The 25873-nt window shown below is 54.7% G+C and overlaps 3 protein-coding genes and 1 long non-coding RNA gene across 7 annotated transcripts; 2 read left to right on the top strand and 2 right to left on the bottom strand.

Moving 5' to 3' along the window:
- Positions 1 to 579: 579 nt before the first annotated feature.
- On the top strand, positions 580 to 4077 carry CA14 (carbonic anhydrase 14). Its single transcript, XM_063176189.1, has 11 exons — positions 580 to 631; positions 1036 to 1156; positions 1456 to 1670; positions 1750 to 1892; positions 2558 to 2653; positions 2746 to 2812; positions 2880 to 3037; positions 3219 to 3339; positions 3430 to 3450; positions 3521 to 3605; positions 3696 to 4077. The coding sequence occupies exons 1-11, from the start codon at positions 580 to 582 to the stop codon at positions 3769 to 3771; spliced, it is 1155 nt and encodes a 384-aa protein (XP_063032259.1). The 3' UTR covers positions 3772 to 4077.
- Positions 4008 to 6309, bottom strand: APH1A (aph-1 homolog A, gamma-secretase subunit). Of its 2 annotated transcripts, XM_063176552.1 has the most exons (7): positions 6197 to 6309; positions 5740 to 5898; positions 5350 to 5423; positions 5129 to 5251; positions 4925 to 5052; positions 4603 to 4726; positions 4008 to 4478 (listed from the first exon to the last, which is right to left on the bottom strand). In XM_063176552.1, the coding sequence occupies exons 1-7, from the start codon at positions 6307 to 6309 to the stop codon at positions 4414 to 4416; spliced, it is 786 nt and encodes a 261-aa protein (XP_063032622.1). In that variant the 3' UTR covers positions 4008 to 4413. The 2 variants fall into 2 exon arrangements, with proteins under 2 accessions (XP_063032622.1, XP_063032623.1); XM_063176553.1 differs by lacking the exon at positions 5740 to 5898.
- Positions 6310 to 13060: 6751 nt separating this feature from the next.
- LOC134429413 (uncharacterized) lies at positions 13061 to 15312 on the bottom strand. Of its 2 annotated transcripts, XR_010030582.1 has the most exons (4): positions 15269 to 15312; positions 14577 to 14665; positions 13729 to 13876; positions 13061 to 13195 (listed from the first exon to the last, which is right to left on the bottom strand). It is a non-coding gene; the product is annotated as an uncharacterized LOC134429413 (long non-coding RNA). The 2 variants fall into 2 exon arrangements; XR_010030581.1 differs by lacking the exon at positions 15269 to 15312 and having other exon boundaries at positions 14577 to 15010.
- Positions 15313 to 15785: 473 nt separating this feature from the next.
- ANP32E (acidic nuclear phosphoprotein 32 family member E) lies at positions 15786 to 24533 on the top strand. Of its 2 annotated transcripts, none has more exons than XM_063176555.1 (7): positions 15786 to 15936; positions 17416 to 17565; positions 18025 to 18147; positions 18753 to 18915; positions 19465 to 19619; positions 20447 to 20498; positions 21854 to 24533. In XM_063176555.1, exons 1-7 carry the CDS (start codon positions 15883 to 15885, stop codon positions 21916 to 21918), a joined length of 762 nt encoding a protein of 253 aa, XP_063032625.1. In that variant the 5' UTR covers positions 15786 to 15882; the 3' UTR covers positions 21919 to 24533. The 2 variants fall into 2 exon arrangements, with proteins under 2 accessions (XP_063032625.1, XP_063032624.1); XM_063176554.1 differs by having other exon boundaries at positions 15788 to 15936; positions 21851 to 24533.
- Positions 24534 to 25873: the final 1340 nt, after the last annotated feature.

The following is a 25873-nucleotide window of genomic DNA, read 5'->3' as shown; positions in this document are numbered from 1 at the left end:
TTTCCGTTACATAACCGGGGCGGGACGGCGCGTGGGCCCCCACGTGGGGGCGGGGGTCCGTTGTGACGTCACGCTTGTGCGCGCGGGGAACGCCCGCGGGGCGGGGCTTCCAGCAGATGGGCGGGGCTACCCGGAGAGGGGCGTGGCCTGGGACAGCGTGCGGGGTTTGCTCGGGGCTCCCCCCGAGCCCCCCAAAATCTTCCCCCCAAAATCTCTCCCAGATCCAGAGCCCCCAGCCCGGCTGTTCCCGCAGGAGGCTCACGGTGACTCCGACACCCCTCCCCACGACCCTGCACAAGGCCCAGGGGCCCCCCAAACCCCCAGAGCCCCATAAACCTCAATCCGTTAAACTCCTAACGCCACAAAACCCAGTACTCCAAACCGCTCACCCCCAAATCCCAGTCCTACAAAGCCCTCACGCCACATTTGCATCGCTCGCCGCCCCATCTCCAGCCTCCCCTCACCCCGACACCCCGGGTGAGGCCCCTCCTGCCCTCCCCGTCCCCCCGGGGGGGCCCGTCCCCCCGGGTGGGTATTTAGGGCCGGCCCGGTGGCTCCCGGCCCCCCTTGCCCCCCGCCATGCTGAGGGTGCTGCTGCTCCTGGGGGGCTTGGCCCCCGCCCTGTCCGCTGGTGAGTCCCCCCCCGACAGATCCCACCCTGGGGTGCACCCCCAGCCCCCCCCAGGCGCCCCCATGTGGGGCCAGGAGGCTCAGCCGAGCCCCCACCCCAAATCCTCCACTCTCCCCAGCAGGTCCCCACTGGACGTATGAGGGTGAGTGGGGCCCCGCTCAGGGACCCCTCATTTATCCCCACACCCCAAACCCCCCCCCATGAGCTGAGGGGCTCCCCAGAAGGTGGGGAGGTGGATGGGTGACAGCCCCCCTTGATTTGGGTCCCCCAAATGGGAAGGAGATGGGCAGATCTCCCCCTGGGTACCCCAAACATGTCCCCAGACATCTGGGACCCCCCGGATGGAAAGGAGATGGGCACATCACCCCTTTACTCACCCCTGGGCCCCCCCAGTATGTCCCCAGACATCCGGGACCCCCCAGATGGGAAGGAGATGGGCAGATCACGCCCTTGCTCCCCCCTGTACATCTGTGCCCCCCCCGTGGGCACCCACCTGGTTCCCCTGGGCCCGGCGGGGCTGAATGGGTGCAGCCCCCCATTTTCCCCCTCCTGCCCCCCCTTTGCCCCCCTCGCTCCAATGGGCCCTTTGTGCTCCTTTACATAAGGTTCCCGCTGCCAAATCCAATTAGGATCCGGCCTCGGCCAAATCCCGCTAAGCCCCATCCCGGGGGGACCCATGGGTGCCCCCCCGGCCCCGCGGGCTCGGCTTTGTCCCCGCTCTCCCGCCTGGAAAAAATGTCCCCGACAGATTAACGAGGCCCTTGGGAACGCCACCGGCGTCCCGGTTCGGGGGCACCGGGGGCGTTCGGGGTCACGGCGTGAAGGTGGGGGGGTGCCCAGAGATTTCGGTGCCCCCCAGGTCCGCACGGGCAGCAGCACTGGCCCGAGGCGCACCCGGAGTGCGGGGGCCGCGCTCAGTCCCCCATCGATATCGCGACATCGCGGGCACAGCACGACCCGTCCCTGCCGCCGCTGCTGCCCGAGGGCTACGAGCGCCCCGAGAGCCCGCAGCTGAGCCTCGCCAACAACGGGCACACCGGTGAGCACCGGGGGCGGCACCGGGGGCAGCACCGGGCCGTTCCCGGTGTCCCGGCCCCGCTGATGCCGGTGTCCCGCAGCCGTGCTGGCGCTGCCGCCGTCCCTGCGGCTCCGGGGGCTGCCCCGAACCTTCGCGGCCGTTCAGCTCCACTTCCACTGGGGCCGGCCCGGCAGCGCCGCCGGAGCCGAGCACCTGCTGGACGGGCGCCGGGCCCCCGCCGAGGTACCGGGAGCACCGGGAGCACCGCCAGGAACGGGTCTGGGGGCGGGACGTGGGGATGGAGCGGGTTTGGGGTCGGGAAGCGGCGTGGGAATTGTGTGGGAAGTGGTTGTGGGGAGGGGCGTCAGTGTGGGAACAGCGTGGAAATTGGGTTTGCACTGCGGGAATTCGCTGCGGGGAACGGAAAAGGGGTCCTGGGGAGGGAAATGGGTGCGGGGATGTGGAAATGGGTGCGGGGATGTGGAAATGGGTACAGGGATATGGAAATGGGTCCGGGGATGTGGAAAGGGGTCCTGGGGAGGGAAATGGGTGCGGGGATGTGGAAATGGGTGCGGGGATGTGGAAATGGGTGCGGGGATATGGAAATGGGCGCGGGGATGTGGAAATGGGTGCGGGGATGTGGAAATGGGTGCGGGGATGTGGAAATGGGTGTGGGGATGTGGAAATGGGTGCGGGGATGTGGAAAGGGGTCCTGGGGAGGGGATGGGGGACAGAAAAATCAGGGTGGGAAACGGGAGTGGGAGCGGGTCCGGGCGCTGCGGGGCGGGAGCCGGGGCAGGGGCTCAGGAGGGTTGGGGTGGCTCGGGGCGTTGGGCTGGGGGGTGAGGGGGCTCACAGGGGTTGGGGTGCCAGGGTGGGGGTCTCACGGTGTCCCCCCCGTGCCGCAGATGCACGTGGTGCACTTTGACTCCGAGCGTTTCGCCGATGCCAGCGCGGCGCAGCAGCAGCCGGGCGGGCTGGCCGTGCTCGGCGTCCTGCTGGAGGTGCGGACCCCACACCACACCCACGCCCCCCACCCACCCACCCACCCACCCGCGCTTCCCCAGCCCCTCGCTGACCCCTCCTCACTCCCCAGCTCGGAGACGACCCCCACCCCGCCTATGACAACATCCTGAGGCATCTCGGCAGCATCCGCCACGCAGGTGAGGAGAGGGAGGGCGGAACCCCAAATCCCGCTCCCAGCACGCCCCAAATCGCTCCCCCCAACAGGGCAGACGGTGGACATCCCCTCGTTCAGCATCCGGGAGCTGCTGCCCGAGCGGCTGGAGCGCTACTACCGCTACAACGGCTCCCTGACCACCCCGCCCTGCTCGCAGAGCGTCCTCTGGAACGTCCTCCCGCAGCCCGTGCGCATCAGCCGCGCCCAGGTGGGAGCCGCTGTGCGGGGAGACCCCGCCTTTGGGGGAAGAGCCCCCCAGTGCTGCTCCTTATTCCTTTCCCCTTTCCTTTCCTTCCCATCCCATCCCATCCCATCCCATCCCATCCCATCCCATCCCATCCCATCCCATCCCCTTTTCCTTCTCCCTCTCCTTTCTCCTTCCCTTCCAGCTGGAGCAGCTCCAGGGGAGCCTTTACTGCACGAAGGAGGAGGAGGAGCCGCAGCTCCTGGTGAACAATTTCCGAGCCCCGCAGGAGCTGAACGCGCGCTCGGTGCTCTCGTCCTTCAGGGGTGAGCGCAGGGCTGGGAAGGGTCCCCGCGCCCCTCAGGCGGCTCCTGGAGCCCCAGGAGCTGGCCCTGAGCCCGGTTTTCCCCTTGCAGGGTCACAGGGATATTCCACAGGTATTCCAGGTGGGATGTTGGGCTGGGGGGGTCACACGGGACCCCCCTGACCCCTCGGGGTGTCACACAGGCGCCATCATCGCCATCATCTTCGGCACCATCGCCTGCTGCGCCGGCCTCTTCCTCGCCGTCCACTTTGGGGCCAAGAGGATGCGGTGAGAGCCCCCCAGAGGGACCCCCAGAGTTGGGGGGAGCCCCGAGCTCTGTGCAGAGACCCCCCCTCACGCTGGTTTTTACCCCTGCAGGGCAAGGAGGGAGCAGGCACAGGACGTGGCGTTCAAATCCTCCCCCCGGAGCTCGCCCACTCCCGCTGAGCCCTGACCGGGCCGGGCTGGGCTGGGCTGGGCTGGGAGGAGCCAACCCAGGCCATCCCCCAGCCCCAAGGCAAATAAAGCCCTTTCCCCCTCCTGGTGGCTCTTTGTGAGGAGGGAACCAGCGCCTTTGAGGGGCTTTGGGCTGGATCCCATCACCCCCAAAAAACCTGGAGCAGAGCACAACAGGGGGAGCGACCCCTTCTCCTCCCTCCCCTTCTCCCCAGCAGCCACAGTGAGCCCGTGTTTTTGTAAAAGGGTTTTACTCTTAATTAAAAAAATAATTTACCCCCCTGGCACTGAACAGGGGTGAGAAGGGCAGAGCATCCCAGTCCTGGTGTCCCCCACGCCCAGAGCATCACCAGGGGTGGGGACACCCCCAAAGTGACAAACACAGGGAAATGGGGGGGTCCTGCCCCGACTCCCCCCAAGGCATCTGGCCCACCCTGGCCTTGCCCAGAGGCTCAAACTGAGGGAAAGGAGTTTAGAGAATCTGGGAGCAAAGGGCAGAGGGTGGTGGTCAGACCCCAAATTCCCCAGGAGCAGCAGTCAGACCCCAAAGGCCTCCGGGAACTGGGCAGACACAAATTCTGCTGGAGCAGGAGGGGTGAAGGCTTTCACAGGAGGCTCTGGTGGTGGGGCCACGGCTCCCTCAGCCCTCAGGAGGCACCTGCAGCGCCGAGTAGAGCACGGCCTGGCCCTCAGGCTCCTGCTTACCTGGGGGAAAAGGAGCATTTGTGAATTTGGGGGGGATTTAGGGGTTTGTGGCAGCCCCCACTCAACAAGACTCATCCAGCCCCATCCCAGCAGCCCCCAAAAGTGACACCCCACTCCCCCTTACATGAGAGGCACTTGAGGACGTTGTGGAAGGAGCCACCGGCGGTGCTGAAGGCCCAGAGGCCAGTGCAGAGCGTGAGGATGAGGATGGGGCCCAGGCTGGCCTCGTACCACGGGTTCAGGAAGGTCTGGGGACACAGAGAGAGGTCACACCCTCCTGAGCCCTCCAAGGTGGAAACCTGACTCAAATCCCTGCTGAGCTGTGCGCCCCCAAATCCTTCACATCCCCAAGGAGCTGGGGGGGCCTGGGGGTGTAACTCCCCCCACAGCCCCAGGCAGGGAGCGAGGGGCAGTGGGTGGGGGTTCCTGTGCCCCCCAGGACTCACCAGCCCCGAGGTGAGCAGGTGGCTGCCCACCACCAGCCCCAGGCCCCCAGCGCGGCGCCGCTCACAGGCGTCGAAGAAGATGATGCCCCAAAAGGTGTGGAGCAGAACCAAGGCCATGGTGAGGAAGGCTGTGGGGAGACACACAGAGCCTCAGAGCCTTCCTCCTCCTCCTCTTCCTCCTCTGCGCCACGGCCCCAGCCTCACCAGAGGTGATGAAGAAGTACGGGGAGTCCCCATGGATCCCAACAGTGCCCGGCCCCGCAGAGTCCGCCAGGATGTTGGTGATGGAGAAGAGGCCACTGATGGTGCCAAAGGAGAGCCCAGACACTGTGGAGGGGGAGCCGGGGGTCAGGAGAGCCCCCACAGCCCCGGAGGGCTCAGGGAAGGGCAGGAGAGGTGGATGGAGCACCCAGGGCTCTGCTCACCGTAAGCCGTGCGCCGCAGGGAGAGCGGGGAGCGCCCGTCCTTGCTGAGGGTGGCCAGCCCTGCATCGGCTTTCCTGCCCCACCAGAGAGAGAAAGAGAGTGAGCTCCAATCCAGGGAGAGGGTGAGCCCCAGTCCAGGGAGAGGGGAAGGGAAGGGAGAGCGTGAGATCCATCCGAGAGAGCCCCATCCCAGGGAGAGTGTGAGCCCCGTGTCAGGGAGATCATGAGCCCCATCCCGAGGAGCTGCTCGGCTCCTTCCCGGGGTTTAACAAGGAAAACACTTTGTGGGGTTCCTCAGGACACAGAGCCCCAAATCTGCTCTGGCTTCCCCAAGTCCGGGGACACCCCAGCCCCGGTCCAGCCCCCGGAACAGCCCCGGGCTGCTCTCACTTGAGCATTTTGAAGCAGGCGAAGCGGCAGAGCTCCTGCAGCAGCACCGCGGCGGCGGCTCCGAGCGGCAGCAGCGCCGCGTCCTCCCGCCCGCTGAGCTGCACCCACACGGACCAGATCAGCGAGGCCGCCAGCAGCGACAGCAGCCAGAAAAACGCCCTGGGGACAAACGGGACACCGGGATGGCACCGCGGCCACCGGCACCGGGCCGAGCCACCCGGTACCGGCACCGGGCCAAGCCGCTGGGTACCGGGACCCGCAGCGCCCTCAGCGCTGCTCCCAATCTCCCCTGAGCCGTCCCCTCGCCTCAGGGCTCCTCACTCCGCCACAGCTCCCTCAGCCGCCCCGGGCAGCACCAGCCCCGGTGTCCCCCGGTGTCCCCCGGAGCCGTCCCAGAGCACCCCCCAAGGGCCTCACGGACCCCGCCACGGCCCCCTCGGCCCCCGGCCCCGCTCACCCCGCCAGCAGCACGATGAGGAGCAGCGGCTCCGCCGCCACCGTGAGCAGCACGAGCGCGGCCGCGGGCCCGAGCGCGATGGCGGCGCAGCCCAGCAGCACCGCGGCGGCCATGGCGGCACCCACAGCGCCCCCTGGCGGCCCGGAGGAGCCGACGGGGCCATGGGGGGGTAGGACCAGTCCCGGGACAGCGGGGGACACAAAGGGACAGGGGGGACACAAGGGGACACCTGGCACGGCCTGGGCCCGGAGTCACTTGTGCGCAGAGTCACCTGAAGGTTCATCTGAAGGTTCGCCTGTCCGCAAGGTCACCTGCAGGGTCACCTGTCCCCAGGATCTTCTCTTCTCTTCTCTTCTCTTCTCTTCTCTTCTCTTCTCTTCTCTTCTCTTCTCTTCTCTTCTCTTCTCTTCTCTTCTCTTCTCTTCTCTTCTCTTCTCTTCTCTTCTCTTCTCTTCTCTTCTCTTCTCTTCTCTTCTCTTCTCTTCTCTTCTCTTCTCTCTCTTCTCTTTTCCCTTCCCTTCCCTTCCCTTCCCTTCCCTTCCCTTCCCTTCCCTTCCCTTCCCTTCCCTTCCCTTCCCTTCCCTTCCCTTCCCTTCCCTTCCCTTCCCTTCCCTTCCCTTCCCTTCCCTTCCCTTCCCTTCCCTCTTTATATTTTTTCCCTATTCCAAGCCCCTCACATCTCCCATCCCGATTCTGTCCCCCACCCCCACGCTGCTGCTGTTTACAGAGGAGCTGGGAAGAGCAGGAAAACTTTATTTAGACTAAAAAATTCCATCAGCCAGCAAGAACAGCCTGGACGGCTCCAAAGCCCCTCCCTCCAGATTATTCCACCTCCCTCTGGACTGACGGTGCCACGGGGAGTGCCGGGCACTGAAAATGAAGATTTTCCATCCATCTTCACGTCTCCTGTGAGGAAAACTCCAAACAATGTCCCCTGCAGCCTCTTCCGCAGGAATCCTGCGAATGCCATCTCCTGGGCACGAGGCATTGTTCAGGGGAGAATCAGAGTCACTGCCTGCCTTGGATTAATTTCCCTCCGTGTTTCGCTTCCGCCTATTAAAGCTGGGAAATGACACAGCACATCCGAGCCCTGCTGACTTCAGCTGCACCTTCCTCCTTGGTCTGACCCCCCTGCACAGCACCAGGCTCGGGGTGCCCAGAGCATCCCTGGGATGGAGCCCCCTCAGCACAGGACCAGGAGCCTCCTTCTTCCTTCTTTTTGTCTCCTTTTCCTTCCTTTTTCCCTCTGGTTTGGTTCACACGTTGAGTTTTCCCTCAGGAAAGGTGTGCCTCCCTCGCTGCTCTGTTGTTGTGTTGAATTTTGGCCAAAAAAAAAAAAAATTTTTTCATGATTAAAAAAATAAAGACGTAAAAGTAGAAATATAAAGCAAAATAGGGATTTGGGGGAATAGGAAGCAAGGTTTTGGGACGGGAGATGGAAAAGCCCCCTTGGTCTGCCTCCTTTCTGTGGCTGCAATGGGTTTGTTCTGTGATGCCAGATGTGAAGAATCAATAAGAAAAAAGGCAAAAAGGAAAAAAAAAAAAAAAAAAAACAACACCAGGAGGAAAACAGGACAGTTTCCTTTTCCATCCAGAAACACAATTCCAGAGCTGCACCTGGGATGCAGGATGCTGCTGGAGGTTCCAGCTGGTCCCAGCCAGGGAGGAGCAGCTGTTTCCCCCCTTTGGTACCTTATGGCACATTTTATCCAGGCCCCTTTCTTTTCATGGATTCTCCAAGTTTCCCCAATTTTTGCAAGTCTTAGACCATCACAGCCAGTTCTGGAGTCATTCCCAGCCCTGAGCCAGCAAATCCCACTGAATCCAGCTCCCACGCCAAGGGTTCTGATAAGCCAGAACCATCCTCAGGGATCTTCCTCGCCCCTTCCCTCCCCATTCCTTTAATCCCAGGATATTTTAACCCTTCCCTGCTCCCCCAGTGCCTCCTGGCCGAGCTGCTGACCCCAGCCCTGCTGGGATTCTTCACACCGAGTTCAGATTTCTGCTTGGCTTGGGGTTTTTTGAGTTTCGTTGTTATTCTTGAGGAGGAGGGAGAGGAGGGTCTTGTGGGGAGGAGGATTTGAAGAGATTCACTTCCTGCTCAGCATTCCTGGGCATTTAACCCTTTGCCAAACATCTGCCTACAGATGGGGGAAGCTCCTTCTGCAGAGCACAGGGGGGCTGGGAACCAGATTTGGGATGTGCTGGAAAAATTCTTCTGTTGGGTTCGCTCTGATAGAAAAAAAAAAAGTCTGCTTTGGGGAATTTTGGTTTAACATTGATCAGAATCCTTAAAATCTACAGAAATCTTTGGTTTAAAAATTAACAGGAGATAAGATGAGCTTTGAGGCCACTCCCAACCATGATTCCATGGCCCTGCACCCCAAATGAGAAATCCTCCTGTACTATGCAAGGCTCATCTTGCTCTTTCTTGGCTTTCTAACCTTCATCTTCAAGAGTGACCAAAATATTGATTTTACAGCTCTGTCTCTTCCTCTTCCCCTTTTCCTTCCTCCTCTGGTCTGCACCCATTTCCACCTGGATCCCTCCCACTCCTCACAGGAGCTCTGCTCTCACCTTCTCCCCAGGGTGTTTTAACTCACTATAAAATAAAATAAATCTTTGACCGTCCATGTTTCTTCCTCCCGATAAAGAAACTGAGGCACGGGAAGGGGAAATGAAGCCAAAACAACAAAAATCCCCCAAGATTTTTACGGGAAGTCGGGAGCCACTCTGGCTCCCAGTCAGCATCTCTGCCTTCTCTCCCTGAAGAATTCGCTATTTATAGCCCTGCTCCGTTAGAACATAATCAAAACCATCCTCTCTCCATATGAGAACTCATCCAGCGGCACTGACCCTCCCCGGGGGAAAACTTCCCGAGGTTTGCGATTCCGCCGTCCGAAAACGCCTCTGCAAGAGGGAAACTGGGAAACTTGCAGCGCACGGCTCACGCTCAGCGCCCAGCCCGGGGCTGCTCGGCACAACCCGGGGAGGTTTTTGCGGCACGAACGGGTTCCTTATCACGGTTCCGAGGAGCTTTGCTCGGCCCAGGCCCCCCGAGTCATTTCCTGCTTTCTCAGGCACCGAAACTGCCGCGGAGCAGGAGCGGAGCCGCTCCCGCAGCCGGCGCCCAGCGGAGGACGATGAATTTCTGCATCGCGGTGCTCCTGGTCCTGCAGTCCTTGCCGGGTAAATCAGAATTCCACGAGTTTTCCCAGGGTTTTCTAAGGGCAGTTTGATTTTAAGCTCGCCGCTTTGATTATTTGGTTGTATTATTAATAATTTATTTGTTATTATCCCACACTCCTGGGATGCTGCGGGGCAGTTGAGGGGGGAATCTGGAGGCTGCAGGATCTTGGGGGGATTTTTTTGGAGAAAGGGGAAAAAACCCGATGTAAATTACTGAAAGTTCCATAAAACCTCTGCACGGAGAACAGTGGGATAGTGAACGTTTCACGCATTGTGTTCAAACCATTTTGCAAACCCCAGCTGGGAGCTATTAGGAGACACAGAGACAAAACCCCAACAGGATTTCCTGAGAGTTCTGTGGGCACTTTGAGACGGGGGAGAGCAGAATCAGGGGATTGAGGGTGGAAAACCCCAACCTGGAGCTGCTTAGGGATGAGCACAAAGCTCCCCCATCTCTGGGAAGGTGAGACACAGAGCAGCACCAGCTGAGGGGAACCAGAAACTGCAGCTCTTCCCCTTTCTTTTGTATTTTAACCGAAGGAACAGATTTAAACACGAAACACCAGCGAGGGGATTCCCAGCTGGAAACTCTTTTATTCCCTGTTATTCTTGTGGGAATGCAGTGTAAATAAGGAGTGACTTTCTGGGAAAGCCTCAAGGCTGCTGGAGCCCTGCCGAAGGAGCGTGGGAAGGAGCAGGATGGGGGCCAGGTCCCAATTTCAGCCCAAATTTCCCCAAAAGCTCGGGGTGGGAGTGGGACAGGTCGAGGTGTGAGGCTGTGCTGTGTCCCTGCTGCAGAGCTCCAGTCCCAGCCTGGAATGTTCAGCCTCAGGCAGCGTTTTCAGAGAATCCCCTAATGAGGATTTGGGAGGTTTAGATTTTGGCATCTGGGCTTTGGGATTTGGGATAGTAGATTTTGGGATCTGGGCTTTCCCCCCAGGCTTTGCCAGCACTGGGAAAGTCAGGGATATGAGAGGGAGAAATGGGAAGGTTTGGAGAGGGACCTGGAGCTCCAGCTGGCCCTGGGCATGACTGACAGCATCACTCCAGATATTGATGGTGTCACTTAAAATGACAATATTATAATTGTCTTATTTGTGACTATGAGCATCAAACTATAAAAATATCTTATTATTCCACATCTGCCATTCTCATGAGTGTAACAGTGTATGAATTTGTGACTATTAGTTCATTAATGTTCCCCATTAATTTGCTTTTAAAAATCCTCCCAAAACCCCAAGAAAACACAGAGAACTTTGTGTTTGGAACAGGGAATGAGCCACTCCCTCCAACTGTGACAATGTCACACGGGTCAGAATTTATTTATTTAGAGTGCCTCAGCCCTAAGAAAACATCAGGGTCCCCTGTGAGCCCTTGGCAGGCCAAGGCACTGGAGCAGCTGGAGAGGGGCTGATCCCAGGGGAACAGCTGGATCCTGGAGGAGAGGCTGATCCCAGGGGAACAGCTGGATCCTGGATAAGGGGCTGATCCCAGGGGAACAGCTGGAGAGGTGCTGATCCCAGGGGAACAGCTGGATCCTGGAGGAGAGGCTGATCCCAGGGGAACAGCTGGATCCTGCAGGAGGGGCTGATCCCAGGGGAACAGCTGGAGAGGGGCTGATCCCAGGGGAACAGCTGGATCCTGGATAAGGGGCTGATCCCAGGGGAACAGCTGGATCCTGGAGGAGAGGCTGATCCCAGGGGAACAGCTGGATCCTGCAGGAGGGGCTGATCCCAGGGGAACAGCTGGATCCTGGATGAAGGGCTGATCCCAGGGGAACAGCTGGATCCTGGATAAGGGGCTGATCCCAGGGGAACAGCTGGAGAGGGGCTGATCCCAGGGGAACAGCTGGAGAGGGGCTGATCCCAGGGGAACAGCTGGATCCTGGATGAAGGGCTGATCCCAGGGGAACAGCTGGATCCTGCAGGAGAAGCTCATCCCAGGGGAGAACCAGCCCAGCTCTGGCTCCATCCCCACCACTGCATCTCTCACTTCCACCACATCCACACCCAGAAATGAATAAAAACCCCAGCTCTGACCTCCCACACCTTTAGCTGGGATCCCATTGTGGGTCAGTCCCACAGGAAAGGGGTTTTGCCCAAGGCACCAATAAACCAATGAAGCTTCCCATGACCCCACAGCCTCGTGGTGATGCCTTGGTTGTTCCTTTGCTTTCAGGGAAGGCGGAGGTCGAGGATGAGGAGGAGATCACCCCGGATTTATTTGAATACATGACTCATTTAAGTGAGAAATGCCTTTTTTTTTTTTTTTAATAATTTTTACCATTTTCCACAAACCGCAAGAGAGAGTTGGGATAACGAGGGCTGGGAGGGGATTTATCTGAGTTGTCCAGATTAATTTGAGTTACACAAGGGGGGAAAAGCTGGGTGGTCACAACCCAGGACATGGGGGAGGGACTCATCCCACCCCATATTAGTCAGGAGTCCCCAGTCCCCACAGTGCCACCTCACCTGGAGCTGTTTCCATTCCAGGTGATTACTATTATTCCACAGAGGATTATTACTATGACAATGCCACAGCAACCCCTGCCACGTACGTGTACGAGTTTGATTCATATGAGGTGAGTTGGCATTCCCCTAAAAAACAGATTTTCCTCACCCAAATCTCTGCCACAAGGATGAATGAATGGGTTAAAGCTGCTGATTTTTAGACCACAGAAAAAATTGAGTTTGAGCAGAGTGTCCATGAACAGCAATCATGGGATGGTTTGAGTTGGGATTTATTTAATGCTCCAATGGGAAATTCCTTGTTTTCCCAATTAAACACCATCAAACCATCCCAAGGAGGGATCTCTCTCTTAGGAGTTAATCCTATGCTGTGACATTTCAGGTTATTTCTTTTTCTCCACACACAGACAAACACCACTGGAGACATAGATTATGACAAGTTTTTTTCAGAATGGAATGACACCATTGAGCTTTCAGGATTACCTGACATAAATGCTCCAGGGGATGCCAAGGACACTCCAGGGGATGCCAAGGACACTCCAGGGGATGCCAAGGACTCTCAGGTGGGTGCCTGTCAGCTCTGCCACAGGCTTTCAGCACATGGGACTTTCTGACTGATTTCTTTTCCTTGACTCGCCAGGATTTTCATCAGGAGTCATTGGGGTCGTCCCTGCAGGGCCACCTCACCCTCATCATCCTCCTCAGCTTCCTGGGTCTCCTGCTATGACCCCCAGGCTCCTCCTCCAAAGGTACTCTGGGACTTCAGCAGTCCAAGTGTGTCCTTCAACCCCGGGGAATGCAATTCTTTCTGAAGCAGCAACTTTCCAGAACAATGGGAAGATAAGAAGCCCTTCCAGGCAGATAAGAGCCCACCCAGCTGTGACCCCAGTGATGGCCTGGAGAGGCTTTCCAGGGCGTTTTCCCAGTGACCTTGGCACTCAGTGGGACCTTCACTGCTGTGAGCAGCCAGGCTCCTCCACCCTGCTCCACAAACCCCTGGGGTGGTTTGGGTTGGGGTGAACCTCACAGAGCAGCTGCTTCCACCTTCCTGATGAGGTTCCTCCAAAGCTCCATCCCACCTGGCCAAGCTTTCCCCACTGGAGCTCTCACACATCCCAGGAATGCTCCAAGCCCTGTCCCACCACTCTCTGCTCACCTTTTTCCTTCATTCCAGACCTTGTGGCTGGGATGGTGACCAGGACACTGCCAGGTGTTGATGATGAAATAAATCCTCTCCATGAGGCGTCGTCTCTGTTCTGGAACTGCTGAGATTTTGTGGCTGAAGGTTTTGGTGAGAGCAGCTCAGCAATCCTTCAGGCCTTTCCTGTTTCCTCGGATTCTGCTGTAAATAAAAACCTCTGCCAATAAAACTCCCAACACCTGGTGCATGGTGTCTCATGGTAAATAATCCAGAACTGGAATAACAAATGCAAACAATGTGTGCAGTGCTTGTCCCATCAAAAGGATCTTCTCGAGCCTCTAAACCCAGGAGCTTCCAACTTTGTTTCTTCCAGAACTGCTTATTTTCCACAAACACCCACAATATCTGGGAGAAGATGGACCAGAAAACCTCCAACCCCACCATGGAGAGCAAACCATCACAGCAATGGGTGGTTTTGGTCAGGAAATCAGAGTTAAATTCCTTTTTGGGGAAGAGAAAACTGCAATCCCCACACTTGGTGCCTGTGTTGCTTTTCCTTGGGAGAGGTAACAGGAAGGAGATGCGGCAAACTGGCCCAGGTGTACCCGGGACAAAAGAGGCTTAGTCAAGGGGTGCTGAAGGAGACTCGTGGTGGTCACAAATCCCCAGAGCCCTCCCGGATCCCGGGGGAATCTCCCAGGGCAGGTACAAAGAAGAAAACTTTTGTTATTTACAAAGGCTGGAGGCGGGTTCAGAGCGGGACCGGACGCGCTGCCTGGCAGTGCCACCTCCTGGCTTGGTGCTGCCATCAAGGTGGATCGAGAAAAGCCAAGAACGCCCCGGAAAATGGTTCAGGATCACACAGCAGTGAGATTTCCAACCCTGGAGTGGAGTGAAAAAGCAATTAAAGGAAAATAAAAGATGTGGATGAAGGTTGTGAGTTTATTTCTACAAACCATCCCTCTAATGCAGAGTCAGAAAATAAAGCAGTTTGTTGTAACCGGACCTAAATGTAAATTGAATCATTCCCAAATCCTGAAACCAAATCTTCACCTTCTAGTGATGTTTTGGGACAGCAATATCCAAAGACACCACGGATGGACAGCTGGACATGTCCTCCCTGCTCCCAAAGCTGGGAATATTCACCCAAACCTCTTTAATTCCAAAGTGACACCATCCTCCTGGCTTTCACAAGTTCTTTTCCTAGATTTACCCTTTTCCACCCTACTCAGAGGGTGTTGGTGTCTCCATGAGCAGCCACCCAGCTCTCCTGGCAAACCCCTGGGATAAGCAGCTTTAACACAAAGAGGATTTTCCCTGCAGCTGTGAGAACCTTTCCCAGTTACCTCCTTAAGGGAAGCGAGCAGAAAGCTCTCCAGGTCTCTGCTGTTTTCCAGCAGCTCCTTATCAAACCATCCCAGGGAAATATTTTCTCCACGGAGTTTACAGAAAGCTGGAACAAACCTAGACTCCCATGTTGGGTTGTTGGTTTTTTTTTTTTTTAATTCTGTCACCATGCTGCCAAAATGTTTCCGGTTATTTGTGTCTCCAAAGTTAAAAGAGTCAATATGTAAATATTTACAACTGCTTGTCCCACAATTGTCCCGCCTGGGCATGAGGGATATCAGTGGCTCACAGGCTCTCTTCAAGGATCATTTTCCAGGAGAAAAGCTTCAATAGAGAAACATTCATTCATTATTAATTTTAAATAGGAAAAGAATTTCCATAGGGATATAAATCCCATCTATCCACCTGGGGAGATCTAAATTACATATATCCAACTAGAGGGAAATATAAATCCCATCTGTCCACCCCAAGGGGGTTATAAATCCCATACATGCAACCCGAGGGGGAAACAAATCCCATATATCCACACAGAGTGGGATACGAGCCTCAAATATCCTTCCTGAGCAGCTCAGATTATAGGAACTGAGCTATTCCCCAGATGTGTGAACCTGCCTCCCCTCCCCGATGTGTTGTCAGTGCTGGCAAATTAAGTAAAAATAACACAAATTCGCAAAAGCCGCTGAACCTTATGGTGTGTGAGACCCCCGTGAGCCCCCGGAGCCCACTCGGAACACGGAGCTCCGGGGGCGGCCCCACGGGCAGATCCTTCCCGAGGCCGCGACCCCCGGCCCGACCCCGCAGCGGCCGCGACCCTCGGCCCGGCCCGGCCCCGCCAGAGCCGCGATCCCCGACCCGCGCCCACCCCACAGCTGCGACCCCCGGCACGGTGCGGCCCCCACAGAGCCGCGACCCCCGACCCCCGCTCACCCCAGAGCCGCGACCCCTTTAGACCCGCGACCCGCACAGAGCCGCAGCCCCCTCAGAGCCGCGACCCCTTTAGACCCGCGGCCCCCTCAGAGCCGCGACCCCTTTAGACCCGCGGCCCCCTCAGAGCCGCGACCCCTTTAGACCCGCGGCCCCCTCAGAGCCCCGACCCCCGCCCACCCCAGAGCCGCGGCCCCCGCCCCGGCCCCGCCCCCTCAGGGCCGGCCTCGCCCCCGGCCCCGCCCCTCCCGCTCAGGGCGCGCGCACCCGCCGGCCCCCGCGCGCGAGCACAAACCCCGCCCCCGCGCGTCCTGACGGGCAGCTCGCTCGGCCAATAGCGCGGCACCGCCCGCGCCAATGACGGCGCGGCGCGGGGAAGCCCCGCCCCGGGGCGGGGCGTGGCCGGGGGGGGGCGCCATGCGCCGTGTCATGGAGGCGCAGTGTGCGGGCGGCCATTGACGGTGCCGGAGCTGCTGCGGAGCGGCGCGGCCGGGGCGGCCCCGGCGACCCCCGACCCACTCCCGGCGCGCTCCCGGCGCCCGCCGCAGCCGCAGCGACCCTCGCGGCCGCTCTAGGCCACCCTCCCTCGCCAGTGCGGAACCGCGGGAGGGGGGGCAATGGAGATGAAGAAGCGCATCAACCTGGAGTTGCGGAACCGGGCCCCCGAGAAGGTGAGGGGCGGCGGGGCCGGCGGGGCGCGCTCCCCCCGCCCCGTGGGGCCGTCGCTGCCGCCTCGGGCCGCGCAGGCCCGGCGGCACCGCTGCCGAATCTGGGTCAGCCGTGGCGCAGGGCCCGGCGGGGCGCGGGCGGCGCTTCCGGCGCGGCCCCGGGACCCGCGGCCCCCCCTCATTCCCCCTCCGCCTCCTCTCTCGGGGTGCCCCGAAGTTCCCGGGGGGCGCGGCGGCCTCGGCTTCCCCCGACGTTAATCCGCCGCTTCCCCCGGCCGCAGTAAACAGGTCACGGCGGCGGCCCCGGCCGCGGCCCGCCGCTCATCCCGGCGCCTTTAATTAGTATAATTAACGTTCTTTCCCGCGCCCGCCACCCCGTGGGGGGTCCCCGTACCCCTCCCGCTTCCCCCTTCCCAGCGCGTCCAACTTTCAATTTCTTAGGAAAGAGCCCAAAAAAAAAAAAAAAAAAAAAAAAAAATTTTTTTAAAAAAGCCCCGAGCCGCTGGCGAGGCGGGAGCGCACGTGCGCGCCGGGCCCCGCGCTGCCCCCGCCGCCTCCCGGGGCTCCCGAGCATCGCTCCCCGCTCCGCCAACGGAGAAACCCGCGCCCGGTTCTCCCCAGGAGTAAAGTCCGGAGACTTTCGCTTTCCCTGACCCGCCGCACGTGGGGTTTTTCTGGGGAAAAAAAAAAAACTGCCCGAAAGTGTTGGTTTAGCGCGCCCGGTGGTGTTTGGGGTGGCAGGTACTCGGAGAGGCCTCGTCAGCTGGGGATGGAGCTGGGATCCTCCCTCTCCTCCCGGCAGCTTGCCTTAAAATTTGGTGTCTGTGTGGAATAATGGGCGTTTTTAAATGAATAAGTAAAGGAAAAGTGGGAAGCTGGCCTTGTGGTGCTAGGGGTCGGCAGCACTCCCAAAATTTTAGTGTGCGGGGAAAAGAAGTCACCTTGTGCCTGTCCTTTGCCAAGTGGATGTTCCACTCCAGATAAAATAATTTAAAATTAATTGGCTGCTTCTTGTTGCTGCTTCTCCAAGTACGCGACCTGTATTGATTATGAAGGAAATTATTTATTTGGGGCTCCATTAACCTCTAGGAATCTCTGGTAAAATAATCTGGAGGCAGAAGGTTTTAGGTTCACAGAGAAACTGGTTTTATGAGTTTGGTTAGGCACAGTTAAATGATGAGGAGAAGTCGGCAGTTGGTTGGCTGCAGTGCTTCTGTGGGGAGCTGTATGATGGAGTTTTGGGGTCAGGTGGCTGTTTTTGCAAAGTTTAATGCATGCTCGGAGAACAGGAAACTACTGCCTAATTTTTAAATTAGGCGAGCGTTGATGATTTCTGGGCAGAAATCCGCTCTGATTTGAAATGAAACCCCAAACGTGCAGGCACTGCCCCGTCCCTGGGGTGGGTTTGGGTGAATTTCAGTCCCTGGGGGTGGGTTTCAGGTGAATTTGCTGCTGTGACATCCACGTGTGCCCTGATTGCAGGTGACAGAGTTGGTGCTCGATAACTGCCGCTCCAGCAACGGCGAGATCGAAGGGCTCAACGACTCGTTCAAGGAGCTCCAGTTCCTCAGCATGGCCAACGTGGAGCTGACATCCCTGGCCAAGCTGCCCACGCTGAGCAAGCTCCGGAAGGTCGGTGCCTTTGGGGTGGCAGAGCCATGGCTGCACCTTGCAGCACTCCTGTGGTGCTGAAGTTGCTTTGTGGGCGTCTGAAACGTGCTTTTAAGAATTTAAATTCTTTTGGGTGTTTCCAGTTAATTATGGTGGGCTGGGTTTGGGTTTTGGTCAGTGATTCTTGGGGCTGTAACTCTTGAATGTTGTGAAGGTCCAGCTGTGCATTGGTAGGAGGCTCTTGGGTCACCCAATTAACTCCAGTCCTGGTAACTTAAAACTGAGGTGCCCAAACCCATGAGACTTTAAAGAACAGTTTATAATTCTCAACTTAAAGGAACTTTTTAACAGCTAAAGCTTTATACCTTGGGTGAATCTTCAAAAGTGATTACATGCTTAAAGGGAGAACAATTAACAATGATGCAGCTGATTCTGAGGCTGAAAATCTATTTGTTAATTCCTTTTTTTCCTGTCCAATAGCTGGAGTTGAGCGACAATGTCATTTCTGGAGGCCTGGAGGTCCTTGCAGAGAGATGTCCTAATCTCACATATCTAAATCTAAGTGGCAACAAAATCAAAGATCTTGGCACTGTGGAAGCTCTTGTGAGTATGAAATGGGAGGGCCTCTGGGAAAATGTAATAAATACTATTTTTTATCAAGAACCTTTAATATTTTTGCAATGGATTGATAAAATCTCGTGGCTGATAGACTCGGTGCCATGGCTATAGGACAGCATGTGGAACCCCACTGCTGGAAAATGGGATGGGATGTCCCAAATCAGAGATGGTTGGGCTTGGTTTTGTCTTTGAAGAAAAAGTGACCATGGTATGATGCTGATTCCTCTGTGCTTGTTGGTTAAGGTGTGTTTGTCTGCTGAGTTTTCATTAAAATGTGAAGTGACTCAGACACGGGTGTGATACAGCGAGGAAGAGGAGGGAGCTGCCACTGGTGATCCATTCACCCGTTTTTCTGGATGATTCTGTCCAAAACTGGGCTCTGCACACATAACCCAACCCCCAAGGTTGGGAGTTATTCCACACAAGTGCCTTCAGTGGGGATTTGGCTGCTGACAGCAACTTGGGCTGAATTTGAGGGAGAAAATTCTAACTAGAAATGAGAGATGATGATAAAGTAAATTATTGGGTTGTCACCCTGCTGTATCTGGGAGCACCACAGGAAAAAACCAAATATTTTCATTTATTTTCAGCAAAATCTGAAGAATTTGAAGAGTCTTGACCTGTTCAACTGTGAGATTACAAACCTTGAGGACTACAGGGACAGCATCTTTGAGCTGCTCCAGCAGATCACATACCTGGATGGGTTTGATCAGGAGGACAACGAGGCACCAGACTCGGAAGATGATGATGATGGTAATTTCCTGAAACAAACCGGGGGAATTGGACTAAAGATACTTTTTCAAAGACACAAATATTCTTATTGCCAGCAGTAAAGCCCTTTGTGCCACTGAGTGATACAGAGCAAGGGGACATGCACACTATTTTGAATTAAAAATTACAATTTTACAGGGTTTTGTAATGGTTTCAGGCCCCTGTTTTAGTATAATACAAATTTTAGCTCCAAAAGCACACCTAGTTCCTTTTGGTCCCAGCTTGGTTGCAGCCCTTAAGGGGGCTCTTAGGGCTGGCAGGATTTTGTATTTGCAGCTGCTTCAGACGTCAAAAGTTTTGCCTGAAGCTTGTGATGGAAAAACACTGGGAGTCTTTCTTAGAGAAAAAATGACAAAATTTAACTTGGTTACAATCATGGTAATTTCCTATGTGTTGCCTGGATTTAGAAAAAAAATAAAAATCCCAAAATCCTTCAGGAAAAAAACTATTAGGGCAAGCCCAGCCTGCTGTAGTCAGAGAGGAGAGAATGGAACTGAATTTCTGGTCTCATATGTGTGTCCTTCATTGCAGAGGGGGATGAAGATGATGATGATGATGAGAATGAAGCTGGGCCTCCAGGAGAATATGAAGAAGATGATGATGAAGATGATGGAGCTTCAGATTTGGGTGAAGGTGAAGAGGAGGAGGAAGTTGGTCTTTCATACCTGATGAAAGAAGAAATTCAGGTAAAGTTTGCAAATGCTGCCAAGTGCAGGAAGCAAAGAGAAGCTCCTGTGGGGTTCTGTGGTTACAGAAAACACTTCTGGTACAGTTCCCAGAGAACAGAAAACAGCCTTCAGGAGGTGATGAGTGGAGTTCTTGCAGCTATAAACTGATCACACAAATTACAGGACAGCAGTGAAGCTCTGGGTCCTGCTCAGGTCCTGCAGGGTCTCCACAGGGGTGGGGTTTGTGCCCCAGAGCAGCCCCCCCATTTGGGATTGAAGGGGATTTGGGGTCCTGTGCCCAGCCACTGCTGGTTCTCTGATAAGAGTTTATTTCCTGCCAGGGAGTTCATGTGGTGTGGGTTTAATTCCAATATTCCAAGAGCCACTATCAGAGGTTTATTTCCCCATTTTGATTTGTCACACTCCCCTGTGTACAAAATTCCACCAAGCACAGGGATATAAAAACAAGACTTGGGTTTGTTGAGTTCTCTGGAGCTAATTGTAATTAATTTACATTCCTCATCTATCAGCTTTAAAACAAGACAAAAACCCCACAAAAACTCACTTGTTTTCACAGAGTTATGCACCTTTTCCTCCAGGCCCTTACTGTGGGTTCAAAGGCAATCTAGAGCTGCTGGCATCTCTTATCACAGTTAATTTTTCAATAACTTTGAGCTGGCTTAAAGAAGTGAACAGTGAGGAAAAGCAAATAAATGAGTCTCTAGGGCTGACTGATGCCCTGGTGGGGAAATTGCAGGGAATTCCTGGATTTCTGCTTGGGATCATTGTGGAAACAAGACTTCAATAAACAGCAATTGTAAAGATATCTCCCAATTTTTGTACAGGATGAAGAGGATGATGATGACTACGTTGAAGGAGGTGATGAGGAGGAAGAAGGTAAGTGCTCAAGGATTGAAGTTGTGACTGAAACAATCAATTCTCTGTAATTGTCTTTGTGGGTTTGGGGCATGCACACTAACACAAAAAATTAAAGTGAGGAAGAAACAAGAGTTTTCTGAAAGGAAAGGCACTGTCTGCTGTGCAGTTGGAAATTGTTCTTTGATGTGGAGAGGAGTGGGGCTCTGCTGTGCTCTTTCCCTTTATCCAGCTTCTCCAGATGCAATCCTGGCACAAAGTTCTGTTAGCAAGAAGTGGCTTACTGGAGTATTTTTAATAAGTTTTTTCATCAAAAATTCCACATCTTTGTAAAGATGAAATCCCAGAATTTCTCCCCAGCTGAGCTCCCATCTCCTCCACATGCTGGGAGCAGGTTTGGGAGCTGGATTTTCCACTTGCAAAAACAATATTTCTGAAGGAGCAGTGTGAATTCTTCACTTTGTACAAATCCTGGAGCCAGGGTGAGCCCCTGGACTGGCTGGGGCAGCATTGCACTGCAGGCTCCCACCAGCAGAGAGCACAGCAAGCACCCAAATCAGCCCTTGGGCACTGAAAAACTGGGATGTTCCAAAGCACAGCGCCCAAATCAGCCCTTGGGCACTGAAAATCAGGGATGTTCCACAGCACAGCACCCAAATCAGCCCTTGGGCACAGAAAACCTGGAGATGTTCTCCAGGATCCTGGGATGGATCCCAGGATGTTCTCCAGGATCTTCTGGCCCTTTGACACAGAAATCCCAGGGGTATTCTGCAGGATCCTGGGTTGGGATGTTTTGGCTCTTTGGCACAGAAAATCCAGGGATTTTGTACAGGATCCTGGGTTGGGATGTTCTGTCCCTCTGCCACAGAAAATCCAGGGATGTTTTGCAGGATCCTGGGCTGGAATGTTCCACAGCACACCACCTAAATCCAGCTCTTTGCCACAGAAATCCCAGGGATGTTGTGCAGGACCCTGGGCTGGGATCTTCTGGCCCTTGGGCACAGAAATCCAGGGATATTCTACAGGATCCTGGGCTGGGATGTTCTGGCTCTTTGCCACAGAAATTCAGGGATATTCTACAGGATCCTGGGCTGGAATGTTCTGTCCCTTTGCCACAGAAATCCAGGGATATTCTACAGGATCCTGGGCTGGAATGTTCTGTCCCTTTGCCACAGAAATCCAGGGATATTCTACAGGATCCTGGGCTGGAATGTTCTGTCCCTTTGCCACAGAAATCCAGGGATTTTGTGCAGGATCCTGGGCTGGGATGTCCCATCAGGAGCACCTGCACCCCACACACGCTCCCCATTCCCCTCCCCTCCTGTTCTCCATGGACAGACCATCATGGGCTGTGTGTGTCCCTCTCTCCTTAGCAGAGGGAGTCCGAGGCGAGAAGAGGAAACGAGAGCCCGAGGATGAAGGCGAGGAAGAGGAGGATTAACTTGCAGGACCAGACTCTCCAGTTGAGGAAGACGCAATAGTGATTATGCAGCTCTGTATGTCCATGTACCATAGATGTCCTGACAGAAATCCTATGTTAACTTTTTATAGCAGAAGTGTGGTTTTACTATTCCTGCCCCTTTTATCATTCCAGATAAGCTCTGATAGCCCATAGGGAACCTTCTGTAGAGAACAATTTTCAGCCCTATAATCACTGAAGCCGTTGGCAAATTCCCCCCACCAGACTTTTCTTTGGAGCTCTTTCATTTCATACAATCTTGCTGTGTTGGTCATTGTTAGCCCTGAATCCAACCCCATGTCCCATGGGTTTAATATTGGGAGTTTTCATTCAGAATTTTCAAGTTTTTATGCTTAAAAGGCTGAACTGAAAAGTGCTGTACAGCGAATTCCCCACTCTCTGTTAAATCAGTTGACTCTAGGCCAAGTTTTCCATGGATTCAACTGGAAACCCCTAACTAGATGACACCCATGTTTGTTTTTTTAAAAGGTGACTCCTGTGATTTTTTTTTTCCTGTGTTGTTTTTTTTTTTTTTTTTTTTGAAGGCTCCTCTCTATTTTGGGTATTCCAGGGTAAAGCCTCAGTGGGTTTCAGAAGATGTTTTTGTTTTCCTGCTTGCTCCAATGTTCAGTGTTTGGAGTATCCACTAGATTCCTTCAGGAGTGTATTTTGGCAAACTGAAAGAGTTGTGATCCTTACAGGGTTGCAATCCATAAATTTTCCCCCAAGTCCATTGTCACTGCAGGTATTAACAAAGCAATTAATGTGTAGTTTTAAACCTTTTTGCCAGAAGTCTTTGTTAAACTTTCACTCACTTTGCTCTTGCATTGTCATTCTGGGAATTCTGCACCACTCATGGCTATAAAATGTATAAAATAGATGAAATATGCATTTCTGATGCAGAAGTGAACGGGTAACTCCTCCAAGCGTGTTGTTTTCCACCCCCCAGCTTTTCTAGAACTGTTGAAGGGAAGAATTGAACCCAGGTTGGCCTTTCTCTGCACTTCACCTCTTCAACTGTTTAAATCTGGATGTAAAACACTCGGTTTGTGTGTAACAGTTGGGAATATTTGGGGGTTTATATTGAGTGGCTGCAGAGAGAGCATGAGGGATGTGCAGAGAGGCTTTTGTAATTCCTAATAGCAGCCTTTATAATCCCTAATCTGCCCCAGTCTATCATCCTTTCCTGTTGGAAACAAATTTTCACTTCCAGCATTCCTCCTTCAGGCGTGACCTGGGTCTCACACGGCAGTGGTGGTGTCACACTGACTGACATCAGTCTCACACAGGTCCTGAACCAAATATCACACACAGCTTTATTGCAGAGACGTGTTTTTGTATCTGTCCTGGCTGCCAGAAACTGGGGAGAGCCTGCAGGTGGGAGGAGGGAGATCCCTGGGTCTGAGAGAGTCAGTCCCTCGTCACCTGGTTCCCCGGGGGATGTTCCTGTAGGAATTTCAGTGTGACCTCCAGCTCTTGGGTGGAGTTTAGATCATGCAGGGTTGAAGTTCTGCAAAGCCCCACTCACTCCCTGTGTGTGTGGTTTTATTTCCCCTCACAACTAGAGCCTTAACTCTGGGTTTTTTCCTGAACCTTCCCAGCCTCAAAAGCAGAGTCTGGTGGTGCACTGGGGGACAACTGACTCCTTGGGCTTTGTGCTTTTTAAAGGATATCTCTAAAGACACTAGAAAAGCTGTGGTGAAACTTCCTTTGCAGCCACAACCAAGTGCTGTGTTTGTGATGATGAGTCCTGGCTGGGTCAGTGCATGGTTGTCATGTCCTGAAGGCTCTGGGTGAGGCACTCACTCCGTGCTCAGCTTTGAGAGAAAGAAAAATGTTTTTCCCATCCTTTTGCTTCTTGTCCTTAGATTGAAACTTGTTATTTATAAGTGTGTATGTTAGAGCACCTCCATGTCAGGGTTTTACTTAACTGTTACTGATGCAGATAAAATTAGTTTTAAATGGAAGAAGAAGAAGAAAAAAAAAAAAAGAGTCTATTTTGATGGATTAAAATAATGTGGGTAGTGGGCTTGTTTGGGTAAGCAAGACCAGAGCTCTGAGGGGTGACAGCCCTTTTCTAGGCCAGACTTCCCACTCCCCAAACAGCCACAGTTCCACCACGTGGAACCTGAGCCCCTCACGAACCCCAGAATCTGTCCCAGTGTCACCGTCCCCGTCCCGTGTCCTCCGCTCGGCATGCAGCAACAGCGTTTTTTAACGAGGAATTCAGAGCCTCCAGATAACTTTTGAAACTTTTTTGCTTGGTGGGTGGTCTTTTCATGCAAATACGTCAGGGTGGGTTTTATATTTTGTAGAGGTTTTGTCCTATTTTAATGCTCTTTGTATGGCAGTCTGTATATAGTGTGGTTTGGTTCCTTCTCCGACTCTTTCCTGAAACTTTGGAGTAACTGATTTTGTGCAACTGTGTTTTGAATAAAGCCATGACAGTGTTAAATTAAAGACAACAGCCCTGCAGCACTCTTCTGGTAACTTTTAGTTGTAACAAAACATGTTTCCTCCCCATGTGTGCTGTAAATTTTAAATTAAAAAGTTTTCAAACCGAATTATTTCAAATAAATTGAGACTATTGTATTGGATTACTTCTCGGGGTATGTCCACCTGGGGGAAGGAATGGAGTAAGGGAATTTTCTTTCTGGTTGTGGAAATCTGCAGAATGGTGTGTGTTTCTGGGGGTGGAATTTGGATTTGTGGTACTTGAGTCCTGGAACAGTCAAGGAAGGATGTTCTGGAAAACCTGAACGGTTCCCTGAGTGTTTGCAGGTGAGTTTTAACACAGATGTCAGAGACATCAGAGTCTGAGTCCTGAGATTTGATTTTCACAAGTCCTGCCTTGTGCCTGGCTGAAATATTCCTCACACAAGAACAATGTTTTTTAAAAAAACCCTGCTGCTCCTCCCGAGCTAGAGAAAGCATTGTTTTATCTTGGGATTAGTCCAGCATTCCTGGCAAAAATCCCTTGGATGCACTTGAGAAAGCCCTTGGCAAACAGGCTTTTCTGCTGCTGGATGAGCAATTAGGCAAGAAATGGGTGGTGACTTTCTGGGATATTTTATTTAGTTTTAAAAGGTGGAGAAGAATTGCTGTTCCAGCTGAAGCCCCATGTCTCTACCCAGTGCACCCATTTCCCACCGGATCTGGGGCCAAACAGAACCTAAATTTTGGGATGACTTTGAACAAATTAAATCCATCTTTTGGGGCTGCAGGTGGGTGAAGTAAAACCAGGCTGGCACGCAGTACTTTGATGGCAAAGGACAAAGCTCCAGAGGTGTGTGGGCACATTCAAAGTCAGGAAAAACCTGTATGGCTGCTGGCTTCCTCAGCTCCTCATGATGTAGAACCGGCTCTCCCTGCCCCAACCTCTGCTTCACACAACGCCAGGCACCTGTCGCTCCCGGTGTCTAGAGATGGAATTGGGCAGGGACTGAGGGATGCGGCCGCTACCCGCGGTCCAGCAGCGCCCTCGCCCTGCACAGCCCCCCCGCCCTCCATTTTGTTTCAGTGAGGGGAAGCCGTGCCGGCGGGCGGCTTCCTCCATCCTGCTCCTTCCTCCTCCTCCTTCTCCTCCCGGGCCTTTTGTCCTGTTGTCCCCCTTCTTGCTCCCTCCCCGGCCCTTATCTCCCCCTCCCAGTGGTGCTCTTTCCCCTCCTTTTCCTTCCTCAGGGCTCGGGCGCCATTCCCCCAGCCCGGGCACCCTCCTGAGGGGGCGCGCGGGCCCCGAGCGCGGGAAACCGCGACCCACGGGGCTCCCCGGCTGCGGCCCGCAGGGGCCGAGCCGCGACCCCGGCGCTGATTGGCTGAGATTTGCCGCAGTTCCGCCCCTCCGCCTTCCCGCCACCCGCGCGCGCCGCGCCCCGCCCACGGCCCCTCAGACCCCTCACGGCGGCGCTGAGGGAGAAGCTGCCCCCAAAGTCTCATT

This window comes from Melospiza melodia, chromosome 25 (genome assembly GCF_035770615.1).
Source record: "Melospiza melodia melodia isolate bMelMel2 chromosome 25, bMelMel2.pri, whole genome shotgun sequence".
Lineage (NCBI taxonomy): Eukaryota > Metazoa > Chordata > Aves > Passeriformes > Passerellidae > Melospiza > Melospiza melodia.
The sequence above is the reverse complement of the archived record's forward strand: the minus strand, read 5'-3'. Positions and strand labels throughout refer to the sequence as shown.

Coding starts and splice junctions, on each gene's coding strand:
- CA14 (XM_063176189.1), top strand. CDS start 580: ATGCTGAGGGTGCTGCTGCTCCTGGGGGGCTTGGCCCCCGCCCTGTCC. Junction 1,893..2,557: donor GGCGCCGGGCCCCCGCCGAG/GTACCGGGAGCA, acceptor CCCGTGCCGCAG/ATGCACGTGGTGCACTTTGA. Junction 3,606..3,695: donor TTTGGGGCCAAGAGGATGCG/GTGAGAGCCCCC, acceptor TTACCCCTGCAG/GGCAAGGAGGGAGCAGGCAC.
- APH1A (XM_063176552.1), bottom strand. CDS start 6,309: ATGGCCGCCGCGGTGCTGCTGGGCTGCGCCGCCATCGCGCTCGGGCCC. Junction 5,424..5,739: donor GCCTGCTTCAAAATGCTCAA/GTGAGAGCAGCC, acceptor CTGGTGGGGCAG/GAAAGCCGATGCAGGGCTGG. Junction 5,053..5,128: donor GTACTTCTTCATCACCTCTG/GTGAGGCTGGGG, acceptor GTCTCCCCACAG/CCTTCCTCACCATGGCCTTG.
- ANP32E (XM_063176554.1), top strand. CDS start 15,883: ATGGAGATGAAGAAGCGCATCAACCTGGAGTTGCGGAACCGGGCCCCC. Junction 15,937..17,415: donor GGAACCGGGCCCCCGAGAAG/GTGAGGGGCGGC, acceptor CCCTGATTGCAG/GTGACAGAGTTGGTGCTCGA. Junction 18,916..19,464: donor CTCGGAAGATGATGATGATG/GTAATTTCCTGA, acceptor CCTTCATTGCAG/AGGGGGATGAAGATGATGAT.